Source organism: Electrophorus electricus, chromosome 16 (genome assembly GCF_041902795.1).
Source record: "Electrophorus electricus isolate QZ-2024a chromosome 16, ASM4190279v1, whole genome shotgun sequence".
NCBI lineage: Eukaryota > Metazoa > Chordata > Actinopteri > Gymnotiformes > Gymnotidae > Electrophorus > Electrophorus electricus.
The window spans coordinates 17549845-17563825 of record NC_137512.1 but is presented as its reverse complement, the minus strand read 5'-3'; the positions used below and the strand labels follow the sequence as shown (position 1 = coordinate 17563825).

At 39.9% G+C, this 13981-nt stretch overlaps 2 protein-coding genes across 8 annotated transcripts in view; one reads left to right on the top strand and one right to left on the bottom strand.

Moving 5' to 3' along the window:
- The window catches only part of dock4a (dedicator of cytokinesis 4a), a 48455-nt gene extending 41570 nt beyond the window's left edge, over nucleotides 1–6885 (bottom strand). For all 4 annotated transcript variants that reach the window (XM_081698991.1, XM_027024541.3, XM_081698992.1 and 1 more), the window contains exon 1: nucleotides 6727–6885. In XM_081698991.1, coding sequence (XP_081555117.1) covers nucleotides 6727–6763 — 37 coding nt within the window. In that variant the 5' untranslated portion in view covers nucleotides 6764–6885. The remainder of the gene's footprint in view (nucleotides 1–6726) is intronic.
- A 153-nt stretch (nucleotides 6886–7038) lies between these two features.
- Nucleotides 7039–13478, top strand: znf277 (zinc finger protein 277). 4 transcript variants are annotated; one of them, XM_081699349.1, is made up of 12 exons: nucleotides 7039–7083; nucleotides 8429–8639; nucleotides 9011–9099; nucleotides 9329–9411; nucleotides 10303–10394; nucleotides 10609–10719; nucleotides 10900–11032; nucleotides 11224–11294; nucleotides 11831–11927; nucleotides 12160–12202; nucleotides 12304–12478; nucleotides 12730–13478. In XM_081699349.1, the coding sequence occupies exons 1-12, from the start codon at nucleotides 7050–7052 to the stop codon at nucleotides 12896–12898; spliced, it is 1308 nt and encodes a 435-aa protein (XP_081555475.1). In that variant the 5' UTR covers nucleotides 7039–7049; the 3' UTR covers nucleotides 12899–13478. The 4 variants fall into 4 exon arrangements, with proteins under 4 accessions (XP_081555475.1, XP_081555474.1, XP_081555473.1 ...); XM_081699348.1 differs by lacking the exon at nucleotides 7039–7083 and adding an exon at nucleotides 7090–7258 and having other exon boundaries at nucleotides 11224–11291; XM_081699347.1 differs by lacking the exon at nucleotides 7039–7083 and adding an exon at nucleotides 7090–7258.
- Nucleotides 13479–13981: the final 503 nt, after the last annotated feature.

Here is a 13981-nt window from a genome sequence, read left to right as displayed (position 1 = left end):
TTTAGGAGCAATGCAAAGAGCACAGCGGGATAAATGAGCTAATCTGAAATGTTGTGAGGCTCAGGTTCGATGTTTCACAACAAATAGGAACTTTACTTAGGAATGATATATGTGACATGTTCTGTTTGTTTTTTTCTGAAATGCTGGGTGCAAAATAATTTGGAAAATATTATTCCTCCATTTTACAGGCGTTATTTAAATTCCAGAAGCCTGTGAAGGATAGAATATTTCAAAATATTATTAGGCCCATTTCTAGTCTGAAGAATCACACAAAAATAAATAACCAGGTGTAATACAAAGTAATAAAATGTTTTCTGACATGTTTTGTATTTTAATATGGTTCAATTCTAACGCAAAAGAGTCTCCACGAATATTTTAGTGAACCTTTATTTACAGATTTGAGGCCTAAGAGTTAAATCTTGGATATATCCGTTAGATGAATCACAGTGAAGTTTAAAGCCTATTTGATAGTTGTCTCAAAGGGTGATAAAGTTTCAGAAGAAAATTATAAAATATGGTCAAAGCGATTCGACAAATATTTCCTTGGTCGATTTTTATTTACATTTTAAGTAGCGTCAAACTAAATGTGAATTTCTCTAACCTAAATGCACGAAAAGAAACAAGGTCTCTATGCGTTTTATTACAGAGGACAAACCAGTTTCATGCAAGAGGCATAGCTCAGCAGCATAGCGCCAAATATGGCTGATTTGACAGAATAAGATAATGGCTATATGCTAACGTTACACTTTACAAATTACTGAAGCACTGATGACGACAGTCATCACAATATACTAAGATAAACTCGTTTATGGTTTAGGCTTATTTAGTACACTGCTTCGAAAAGCTTATTAAACACGCGCAGCTTGTCGTGTCATAATATTAATTAACTAGCTACGTAAAACCGGTTTAAAAAAAAAATAGAGCTCTGCTATACAAATTCATGTATAGTCCGTGAAGTAAAAAGAGAGAAGTCAGTACACTCTCAAGATCTAATGTCAGTTTAATAACAAAGTTATAGCTCTCTGTTGTTGTTATTATATTCCGATTAAAAAAAAGCTAAATGCTCACAATGCTCACATTTAAGATAATTAATCGTTACTAGTCGATTAACTGAATGGATATATATTACATATATTACATTTATATGTATTACATTTCTATATATTCATATATATATATATATATATATATATATATATATATATATATATATATATATATATACACACACACACACACACACACACACACACACACACACACACACACACACACACACACACACACACATAAAGATGTAGTCTAAACTGCAGTGAAATACAACTTTTTCCAAGAAACAGGACGTTTTGTCTTCCAAAGAAGATTCCAGGTGAGTAACTGCAGTGTTCTGGAGTAAGAGATGTAGAGATATTCAAAACTGTAGTGAAGTATACAAAGTTTCCAGACAAACATAACATTTCGGACAGAGGTCCTTCATCAGCAGTGCAAGCAAAGTACTTCTGAATTAGTAGGGGGCGACATACATACACACAGCTGTGGTGGAGCAATTGTTACTTTTCACTTCAACTGAATAAATTTTCTCAAGATCATCTGGGAGTTTGGGATCAATTGCAGCACTGCAATGAGCCATTAAATAAATTTGAGGGAGAATGTATAAAGAACACAGTGTTATGAATTCTGCCCAGCCCACTGGGCTTGCCACACCCAGATTCTCCCACTCCAGGGAGACTCCCCCACCAAACAGATCACCTTTCCTCAGTGCTAATGTGCAACACTTGTTTCTATTTAATCACTCTCTGTCCTCTTATATATACTCCCCCCTCCCTGACTTCTTTGCGAAGTATTGCCATTTCAGAATGCATACTGGGAATATTCTTCTCTTGTTGATTTTCCTGGCTACCAGCCTCTGTTTTTCCCCCTGACAATGCCTCGCTCCTAGTCCTCCAGTACCTTCTGAACTCTGCCTACTGGAGCTGACCTTGGATTTGACTGACTTCTCTCTGCCTAGTGATCTCCTGGTCACTAACGTCGACCCTACGTGATTCTCAACAACCCATTCCTACATACCTTATCTGAGTTGTGAAACAAATAAAGACTTCTGCGCTTGGATTCAAACATACCTATGTCCTATCAATCATTTCTGCAGGCCTCTTAGTGCTGACATAACACATTTAACGGCAGTGAAATCATTTACAAAAATGAAATAAAAAAAACCTAGATCTCAGTCAAGAAATTATGATTCGTGAATTTTATGGATGTGCTAGTGCTTGTCTCTTGGTAAGGCTGAGCTCTTGTTCTTTCACACCGGTGAGCTTGTGAGCTTGTCTGTCCTAGAGATATTCTCTGCGGAGGACAGCCTGGACAGACACCATGTCACCAGACAACATGGCAACAGGAAAGAAAAGGGGGAGAGAGACTGTGACTATGTACAGTGTAGAGAAGAAAGTGAGAAGAGAGAGAAAGCGAGAGACAGATATACAGAGACAGGGAACTGAGCACACTGAACTCTGTCTTTTGGGAGTTGTGCCATTGTCTCTAGTCCTTTGTGACAGATGCCTGACAATAAATGACTCTTGACAGTCCAAAAAAGTCTGTTTACATGTTTTAAAAGTGTGCTGTTCACTAGTTCTATAAACTTGATGTGCATTCAGAGAGATCCAGCTATCCCACAATACTCTGTGAAAAAAAAAAAAGGAAAGGCAGCAGGAGGGTTAGTCAACGCCATTAATTAAACCGACTTTCTAATATAGTTGGCTCATACACAAACTGTGTGAACACTACTTTTATAATTTGGGCAAAACATTAATTGGTGTAAGTTACTAAGTGTCATTAGGACCCAGTTGCCTGCAAGGGGGGCGAGGTGTCTTTTGAAACTGAACAGTAATACTCCAGGCGATAGCAGGACTGAGTCTATTCACCTATCAGTCTCAGCAATGCTGCGCGGAGTGAAACTCAGACTAGGTCTGACAGAGCAAGCAAGCAACACAGTCATTCAATGAGCAGTCAGATGCCTGTCTCAAGTGCCTTCAACACTGATGCTAATGCCCTACACGACGCTTTGACACCATCATGGGGAAGCGGCTGGTCCAGTCACGCTGTCCGCTGTGCGTGGCAAAGGCCGAAACGTTCGTAAAGTCAAAGACTGGCAGAATGACAGGAGGAGAAAGGAAATCGCATTTCATTGGGTCAAATCTTCAGTGTATATGCGGAAAAGCCTCTAAAACATGGCATGCGCTACATCTCGTAGCATGATAGTAATGTCCAAGAGAAAAATAAATAAAAAATAAATATAGCCTTCCCTCACACATATAAAAGAATGAACTTTAATTGAAATCCATGAGACAAAAGAATCTAGGAGCAGAGCCCAAGCCATGATATGAGCTATGCCTGAGGTCTTCTGAGACAGTATTCTGAACCAGCATCTTCCAGGCAAGACAGCACACAACAAGAATCCAATACCAGCCTGTCACATCCTATTTTTCGTTTCTAGAGGTGTGAACAGGGATGAGGGAAAAAAATCCAGGGGGAACTCAGGCAGACAAAGCCATACTGGACTGCCAAAGCCAGACAGCCCAAGAGACGAGAGCTCTTCTCCGAAGGAAAGTGCAGCATCTGCATGATTGCCTTTAGTTCGTAACTGACTCCTCAGTACTTTCAAAAATCAACATCCACTGTGTAGAGACAAAATAAAATATATATACACCAAAGACAGTGGAGGTTACATCTCAGGACTGGATGTCATTTTAACCATTGCATCTTCATATAGCAAATATCTACAATGACTATAGAAAGACACATCACATAAGGCATTAACCAAAAATTAGTGTTGTTATCATTACATTTGATGTTCTTTTGTTCTGGTTGAACCCTACAAGGTAAATTCAGTAGCGCTGAACCAGCAGTACTGTTGTCCTACAGCACTAAGCGAAATCTAATTTACCCGTGCAGGAGTTCATTTAACACCGGAGCATTGTGCAGTGGCGTTAGCAACTATGCCTGTGCAGGGAAAGCCAGTAGAACCTCTGAAGTGAAGCAGGTATAAGAATATGGAGGATAAGTAAGAGACTAATCCTGTAGGAAGCTCTGTCACACCACTCTCATAAAAAGAACTGTTAGCAAGGCTACGAAAACGTGACAGTGTCTCGTTTTCCATCAGTGGACATAGCCCAAGTCCATACAATGCCTTAACCCTGCTAAAATGAAACATTTGCTCTGGTCTAGAATACTTTGTAGCTGGTGTTCTGCTGTTTGGCCATTCTCTCAGTAATGACTTCTGAACTTGTGCATATGTGTGTGTAACTGTGTAACTGCACTGTAACTGTGTGTCTATGGGTTTTAAGTGATCTCGCTACCTTCCTGTCGGCGTGCCTGTTGACCAGGGCAGGGCCTGAGCAGAGCCAGTGTGTCACAAAGAGCAAGGGCTCATCCGTATGCTGCACACAGGACAGCGTGATCCAGCCTCACTCCAGGCCCAGATCTGGCTCTCTCCATGCCCCAGGGACACAGACAGAGGAGAGAGCAATAAGTGGGCATTTCAACTTCAACTATTTCTCTCCTGCACTCAAGGGGGAACTCTTAGAAGATGTGAGCAGCCTGTTCTTTGAATGTAGAGGTCAAGAGAAATCAGACAGGAATTGTATTGCCTCAGATGTAATGTTATGATTAGTAAGTCTACAGAATTCTAGGTTGTTGGGTGATCATTTCATATGAGCTTGACAGAGCTACTTTTAACAAGCTGTTGCCTCTTTAGGGACATATGGCTCTACCAGCTGCAAAAAAAAAGTTTTAAAAAGTATTAGTTTGGAGTACTAAACATACAACATTTATCACACAAATATGTCCTGCTCTGTTTACAGTGACATATTTAATTATATTCAAAAGTGTATAGCAGATGGCATATGAAAATAAATAGGCAACCAAAAGAAGAGAATAGACAAAATTATAGTACACGTGCCTGCATATAAGTACATGCGTGTGTATCTGTATATGTATGTGGGTGTATGTGTGTGTGTGTGATGCCAGACCCTGTTGGGTGCCATCCATATTTCATGAATGATAAAGGTTTTTGTAGCTGTGTGCACCTTGTTGAGAGCTGTAAAATGTAATACAGAAACATTTATCCACAATCCAGTGCGCTCTGGAGTTTACGCTAGGCTATCCAGCCTACCTCTTGCTCCATCTTATCAACCACAGGAGCCTAGAGCATTTTCTCATCTCATCCAGAGATTACTCTGCAGTTTACTCAAAAAGATAGAGAGGGGGCCTTTCATACTCTTTCATTCTCTCTCCTCCCATCTTTTATGACAAGGAACATTTACATTGAGCTTCTCTGAGTGTCTTCCTTGCTTGTTTGCACAGACGTGACAGAAATTACCCTATTTTTCTGCTGTAGTTTTCTCCTTCAGGTTTTGTTGTGTTTGCACTTGCTGAAATTAAGCGTATATTGTATCTAGACAAAAACCACAAATCCAACAACTACCATACTAGTTCTTAAAGCAAAGTATTTGATGCATATGACATACAGCTGTGTGAAGGACTCGGGAACAAAGCAGCTGACTCCTTATAAGGTCACAGAACTCTTAAAGCTGATATTGCCTCACCTGAAGTAGGTCACTGGAACCATGTCACTGTAAATCTAGAGTTCAATAAGGCTTCTAGAGAAGTGATATCTTGTGATTTTGAGTCCTTTGACTTCTCCTAATAGTTGCCTGACAGCAGTGTGCCCAAGCCCGTGGGAAATGGCCATTCAAATTTTGATGTATTGCTCATCTGCCTTACTATTTACATCTAACAAGACTCATTCAAACTGTTAGCTAGTGTCTCAATAACATCACCATGGACATCTAAACAAAACTGAGTAAGCTTTTAATTTATTTTTGATCACTGTTTTGTAAACACACTGAGATAATAGATGGTTTTATGATGTCTGACGTAGCATTGTGTAGCTAAAATTAATCAAATGTTTTAGGGGTCAAATTTACTCTATGAAAACATGGGGCTTCATTAACATCATTATAACCACAGAAAAAATAATAATTAAAACGTCAGCATCCTAAACTGAGGTGGAGACATTAGTTCAAACTGTCAGTGGACACTTAGGACAATATACTATAATACTGCTCATTGCAAGTGAATATGTTTCTTTGATTAATTTATATATATATATATATATATATATATATATATATATATATATATATATATATATATATATATATATACACACACACACACACACACACACACACACACACACACACACACACACTTAAAGCCTTTTCTTTTTTCAGACAAATCTTGCATTGTTTCACTTTCCCTAGCTGAAGATGGAGCTCTACTAGCCTACATAATATTAAGAAAGAAAGATGGAAAATTAAAGAAAAAAAGGCTCAATTTAAAATGTTAATTAAGCACAAAAGCAAAATACATAAACTGAATGACATTTCACCGGATTGCGGCGTGTGTCAAACATCAAAAAGACCGCTAAAATCAAATTGTGGAAAATAAGACACACAAATTAACATTAGTCTATTATGTGAGATATTCGACATATGACCATCAAAGATTTTGAGAAAAATAAATATCTACAGTAATTGGATATGCTATAGGCAACCACACACACTGTCTCGCTGTCTGGATGCCCCATCTTATCATCACACCTGCAGTAATCCACGCTAGCTATTAGAATTCGATTATAAAGCGGCAAAAATGAAAAATCATTCTTACCAACGCCATATTTTTCGTGTTCAGTCGGGATCCACATTTTTGCGCAGCTAGCAAAGAAATTGCATACTATATAACGGGGCAATTACGAATGATACAGTCCATATTGATATCAGGTTGGCTTTCACTGTATTGTTCCGAGGGCAGACGCGCAGCATCCCACATACAGTACATTTTCCCAGCCCAGTAAAAATGAGAATTGCTTCCTGGGAGATGAAGTCAATGAATGACACTACAAGTAAAACACTACAAGTCCCATACATTCTAGAAAAATTGCGATTGGCCAGTTCTTATTTTATTATGTCACGTGACTCGCTGGTTCTAAAATGGCTACCCAGAAGGAGCATACAGGACTGACAGGTAGTTAGTTAGCCAGCTAGCGATCACCTTAAGCTACTCAGTTTCAATAGACTACGGATTTGACATTATTATGTTCATTTTACTCCATTAGTGATTAGGATGTTATGCTGTTGTTTTGATTCTCGTGAAGTTAACCAGATTCTACCTGGCTGTTATGCATTTTCATTGGCACAAAGTAAGATAGTTAGCTAGCGTTAGCTAGCGTTAGCTGGCTGGTTCGGATTAAGCAGACACGGCATGATTTTTTTATCCGCAAACCAAATTATTTGTTGAGCGAGCGAGCGAGTGAGAATTTGTGTGTGTGTGTGTGTGTGTGTGTGTGTGTGTGTGTGTGTGTGTGTGTGAGAGAGAGAGAGAGAGCGAGAGAGAGAGAGAGAGATATGCAGAGAGAGAGAGATGCAGTGCCCGGAGTAAGATATTCCGTGGGTCCGGGGGGGACAGTGAGTGCGCCACCTCTTCTTAGTGCGCTGTGGACCTGTCCATTCAGTACGCGTGTGAAGCTCGATGTCATTGAGTATGTAGTAAGAGGAGTGATGACAATATGGGGTTAATGACCGGATGAATCATCTTTTTTGTTTATTTTTTCGTTGCTTAGGCACAATTTGTGAGAAATGACCATAAAATACAAGGCAACTTGTGATGGGTGTTCTGAGAAGAGGATATGGTGTGTGTGTGTGTGTGTGTGTGTGTGTGTGTGTGTGTGTGTGTGTGTGTGAGAGAATGTGAATGAGTGAGTGAATGAGTCATACTTTGAATCATATGTTTATGCAGTGGTGATGTCCATGCTGAATGCTGGAATTGTAAATATATGAGCATGCAGTCCTTGAGGGACTCAAGTAAATTTTACTGCATATATCAAATTATTGTTCAAAGACAAAATAATCAGACATTACACTGCAATGAGCAACCAAACATGTTTAGTGGACTGTTGGTAAATTTATTGAGGACAGTTTCATTTAAGGCAGTTTTCTGTCTTAATAGTCCTAATATTAAGCACAACCTTTTTAAGGACTTTTGAAAATAACTATCTAATGAGTTGAGTAAGGTGTGTGCATGCTAGTCAGACTTCATGTGAATTTACATCCAGAGTCTTCCCACATTGTGTGTTTACATGTTGCAAATATTTTGAATCTCTCATACTATAAAAGGCTAATAATTTGTTGTATGTAATTTAAAAACACTAAGCTGCAGAACAGCCACAGGACTGAAATTGTGAACCAATGGCTAAGCAAAAGAAAATGTCCACTGGTTCTATTTTATTGTCAGTTTCTGGCATTCCTCCTGTAATACTGCTGATTTAAACCACTGCAGATTGTCTTATCCCTTAGTCTTGTCCTCCTTCCAGGTGGCCAGGAGTGTATTTTGGAACCACTGTGCTTTCCCGAGCACCAGGGGGCTAGCAATAGCTTAGCTTTCCCAGGTGAAGGTTGCCGGGTGTTCTGTGTACTGTGCTCCCACTCGCTTCCTCTCTCGGATAAGGATCTGCTCCTGAAACATCTGGTGCTGGAGCACAAGCTGGTCATCGCAGATGTCAAACTCATTGCTGACTTCTCAAAGTATGACCCTAAGTGCTCTGTGATCAGAGACCTTTGATCTGGTTTTCTGGAAGAAATATGTTATTGAGGTCATCTTTACTGTCTGAGGGAATGGTCAGAATACTAGTACAAGCCAAATAACAGTGATCTGTGTAGCATTGAGCTCTGGAGCGGCATTAAGAGTCAGGGCCTTTTTGGACTGCAAAACTCAATCATTGTCCTTTATTATGGTAAATTAGTAATGTATAGGTGGATATGTGGAAAACAAGCACAAGACAAGCTAATATATATGAGCTTATTAGCTAAATCTAATACTTCTACATCTGGGGCGGTGAATTATACATACCATTTGATTTAAATATATAATTAAAAACTTTGCTGTTCTGACATAGGTACATGCTTTACTGGAAGAAAAGGTTTACAGAGCAGCCCATCACAGACTTTTGCAGCGTTATCAAGACTAACTCGGAGGGACCTGCTGGTAGGACATTCACTGATGTTCACTGAGACTTGCTTCCTCTCGGAGGACAAACAAATTGCAATTAATACTATAGCACTCTGGATGAGTACAATTCTAGAAACACAATTGTATTTATTAAAAATTGGACCTACAAAATGTAAATGGAGATCAAAAGCATAAGTGTGCTGGAGCTTTCGGGCAAAGTATGCACTGACCAGCTTACCTGCCAAATCTGCTGTTTGTGTTGAAGAGTTGCAGGAGAACTACTTCCTCCTGTGTGATGCTCTACCAGAGGACCGCATCCTTCGAGAGCAGCTCCAGCAGAAACGACTGGTACGTTATTTACTCAGCCTCTGCTCACCGAGCGCAGGACCCAGCAGCAACCAATGAATGCAGCACACGGATCTCACATTCTTACATTCAGCTTTAAGCTTTTGAGCTTTAGCTTCCAGTGGGAATCTGCGTAAGGGTGGTTTTTTATGGTTTGTTTTTAGTTTTCTTGTTTTTTAGATAGTTAAAATCATTGTAATTACATAGAAATTAAATATTTATCAAGAATGAATTAGCACAAGTCCATAGTCTGAAGAGAGTAGTCTGTAAAAAAATATTAGTCTCATTTGGCCATGAATATGGTAAATACCCTCTAAAATTACATATCTGCTCTATCTGATCCTCTGAGAGCGATTAATAAAGAGCACTCAGAGGAGCCCGAGTTCTTCGTCTGATTGTTTTTGTGGGATACAATGAGTCAACATCATCATCTCGCACACATCTCTGGGAAAATCAGTGATAGTGGTTGCTAGGCAACTTGTATTCCCATCACTTCAGCAGCCTGTGCTGCAGTGTAGCGACCAGCTGTTGAACAATCGTACTGTGACCCTCCTTGCATGCCTGCACCAGTATGCGGAGAGGTCTTCTGCCACTCATGTTTATTTAGGCGTTTTCAATCCCACCTGCAAGAAGAGTACATTAGTGAATTTTGTTTCTAGACACCACTTTTTCAGGGATTCTGCTGTATTTATGTGTATCATACAAGAAGTGCTGCTTTATTGAAGCATGTTGTATGTCATTTTTGTCTTAATCTATTTAATTCAGCATTTACATAGGTGTTTGAAATGTGTTTTTTACATTTATTTTGTTATGGATATGTTATAATGCTTATGTGCTTTATGATGTTAAGATGTTTTGATAATATGCTTTTGTATTGTAACATGTTTTGAATAGGAGGATGTTCTTGAACAGCAACAGAAGGAAAGAGATGACACAAGATTTCAGCGTACCTGCATGTTCTGTAATGAAGTATTTACTGGAAACAGGTAACCAGATGTGTGAGTCTGCTGTCAGATGCTTCATACTTCCCAAATATAAAGCTTTGTCTGCATAGGTATATTCTCAGTAAATATACATGTCTGTAATTTGTATACATATTTAGTCTGTCTGTTGTAAATGTTAAGCTGTATTGACAATGATAGCGTTAGCCTGGGCTTTTCTGCTTGAGTGCTGTAAGCATCGTCCTGTCCAATGCTGCAGGTCTGGTCTGCTCAATCACATGGCCCGGGAGCACTCGTTCAGCATCGGCCTGCCCGACAACATCGTCTACTGCACCGAGTTCCTTGATACACTGGAGCAGAAACTGGACAAGTAAAGCCCCAGCGGCCGCACACACAGATGTTTACGTCTGTTAAAAAGAGGAACCGTTGAAGATCGCCCTCTCGTGGTGGTGTCTTATGCGGCAGACACAAGTCTACAAAGAAGTGTTGGCTTTGTAAGTTGAAATATATTAAATATTTTTGTCTGTTTTTGTTTTGTGTGTTTTGACAGTCTGCAGTGTCTCTACTGTGAGAAGATATTTCGAGACAAGACGACCTTGAAAGATCACATGAGAAAGAAGCAACACAGAAGGCTTAATGCCAAAAATTGTGACTACGATCGCTTCTATGTCATTAATTACTTGGTATGTACCAAGTATGTGTATGTATGGGTATGTTACAAAATGTTTTAATTCCTATCATGTCTTTTGAAAGAGCCATTTGATTAATGTCCTGTGCAGTCCTGTAAAAGTGCATTTAGGGATCATTTTCCCCCTACATCTGAAAGTTGTCGTGTAGACTGATTGGTTTGTAACTGGATTTATGTTTGGTTCAGGAGTTGGGGAAGACCTGGGAAGAGGTGCAGTCTGAGGATGACAGGGAGCTGTTAGAGGAGGAGGAGGAGGAGTAAGATCTCTCCAACTTTCTTTTTCCTTTACATGGTCTGAATTCTGCTTCGTACTACATACTGATAAGCTAGGCTTTCAGACGACTGACACGGCTCACACTCATAACACTTATCCTTCGCTTTTGAGTTCATATGATTTGACGCCTGGATGCTTCTCACAATTTGTATTTGCATACTTGAAATATTTTGAACAAGAAACAAATGTGGCAATACACCATAGATGTATGTGGTAGAATATGGGTAGAATGTTTTTAATCAAGACAAACACAAAATATCCATAGTCATAAACAAAAGACAAAATATTCAGAAAAAAACAGATAATGCAAACAGTATAAACAGCTCAGTTGCATGGACCCAGGTGTGTATGATAATGAGGTACGCAGTACCTGTGAGCAGAAGCCCTGGGAAGCTGAGTGCTGAGGGGTTGTTCCACCAGCCTTTTAATGAGATTCAATGGTGGGATTTTGGGAATTTGAGCATTGGGCTTTGTAGCCTCTAGAGTCCTGAGATTTCAGGGCTGCTGTGCTGTGTGCAGCGACTGGTCCGACTGGCAGGCTCGCCCGCTGTGTGCTGTGTGTCTGTTCTGCGAGCAGCAAGAGGAGACAATGGAGAAGATCTACACACACATGCAGGTGAGAGTTATAAATGCATTGCAGTTGTGTGACTGGAATCAGAACGTCAAAGAGCATTGAGGTAGTGGACCTGGTTATAAGTAAGAATTATTATGAACATATCTTTTGGAATGATATTTGGCTTGGATTTAGTTTTTGTACATATCCAGGAATTATATGAAACGTGTAACAATTTTTGTCATACTTCATTACTCCATCGCTATATGTCAATGTGTATTTGTTTTTGTTACAGGAAGCTCATCAGTTTGACTTCCATAAATTGAAGACAAATCTTTGTGAGTACAGGTTAATCATTCAGCCATCTAAAGTGGGGAATTTTAACAGAAGTATAGAAACTGATGCTTCCTGTTCATCACACTTTCATGTTGCTGTCCAGGCCTGAGGTTCTATCAGCAGCTCAAACTTGTGAACTACATTCGCCGTGAACTCCACCACTGTCGTTGCTATGGTTGCCAGAGGACTTTGGACACCAAAGAGGAAGTGCTGCAGCATATGATGGAGGAGGGCCATGTGATGCAGCTTCCAGAATTGTCCCACTGGGACCAACCGCAGTGAGTGTGCAATTAAACACTGACACTCAACAGATCACCCACTCCACAGCAGAATGCAAAATGCTTGTTATTTATTTACCATAATATCTCTGTAATTTAGGGCTCCACTTTTATCCTGAGATGAATTAGATTAATATTCTGCCTATTCCTCTTGTAGTATACCTTTGAGTATCTTTGAGTTGACTTTAATAAGTGGGTAGTGGGCGGGGTTATTTATGCACCACCCCCTGCTGGTCCCACCTTCTCTGCAGGTACTATTTCCCCACATACGAGAACGACGCCCTGCTCACAGCCCTGTCGGACAGCGAGAGTGACCCCGAGGAGGTGGCCCGCAGTGCCGAGGTGCCTGTCTACTCCGAGGATGTCTCCTCTTTGAGGGCCTTAAAGCAGACCAGTGTGCTGAACACACTACTCAAGTAGTGCCACGGCTCCAACTGAGCTTCACCGTGGTGGAGCGGGAAGTCACTCATCACCTGTGCACCGGAAGTGAGGGAGCTTCATCACACAAACTGATGTCATCAGTATGATCAAGCTCTCCATGAAGTGAAGCATGTCTCCATGAAGTGAATCATTTATCAGGAAATACATTAAACTATACATGGCCAAGAGGCCCCAGGACTAGAGTTGAGAAACATGGAATTAAACATTAGTGCATCAGGTTGATCATGCATTTGAGGCATTCATAGTGATCATATATTTTAGCACATGCAAAAAGGCTGGCTCACTTCTTACATCTCTCTGGGGCTTCTTTGAGTTGGTAATTGTCTTAAGGAGAATGTCTGTGTTTTTGTTTTTTCTTCTTTGGTGTATTGAAACCTATTTCCATGATATTTAAGATGTCTTCACCATATTTGTTTACCACCTAGTCTGGCCCCGTAAGTCACTCACCTCAAATTCAGATCTCAAAGGCCTGAGTATTGCTATATTGAACATACAATTATAGGATTAATTACAGAGTATAAATAAACATTGTGTAGCAGATTAAAATGGTATGTTATAACTTCTGTTAACCAAAGTTTGTATTGGGTGCATGGCAGATAAGGTGTGTATGTAACTAACACTTTAGTCACTAGACCAAAGCACTGGTGGTCAGAGCATGTTTGTCTTCAGGAAGGCCTACGTTTGAGGCTGGGTGTGGTTGCTGCTTTCTGCCTTTGCAAAAGTTCCAGCTGTTGTAAAATACACAGGAACCCTTTGAAAACAAAATTGGCTGTGTGATCCAAGTCTAACCGGAGATATTTGGTGCATTCAGAAACACGAGTAATTGTCTAGCTATTTCTCAATCCTGGAGATCTTTGTTGGACTTTTGTTCTGGGGTGCATTGCCCAAGGCTATCTGTTGAAGGGATGACCCAAACATAAGAGTGTTAAGAGTCTCTGCAATGTTTTTCACTTCAGGTCTAACATGGACAAATACACAGGCCTGTAACACAAAAAGGTACAAGAGATTAGAAATAAATTCAAAATCAGATTAACAGCAATCTATTACATCAAGGTACAATAG

Excerpts from the sequence above, each read along its gene's own strand:
- znf277 (XM_081699347.1), top strand. The coding sequence starts at position 7,183 with ATGTTATGCTGTTGTTTTGATTCTCGTGAAGTTAACCAGATTCTACCT. Across the intron at positions 8,640-9,010 it reads CTCATTGCTGACTTCTCAAA|GTACATGCTTTACTGGAAGA; the intron begins GTATGACCCTAA and ends GTTCTGACATAG. Across the intron at positions 11,295-11,830 it reads TTAGAGGAGGAGGAGGAGGA|CGACTGGTCCGACTGGCAGG; the intron begins GTAAGATCTCTC and ends TGCTGTGTGCAG.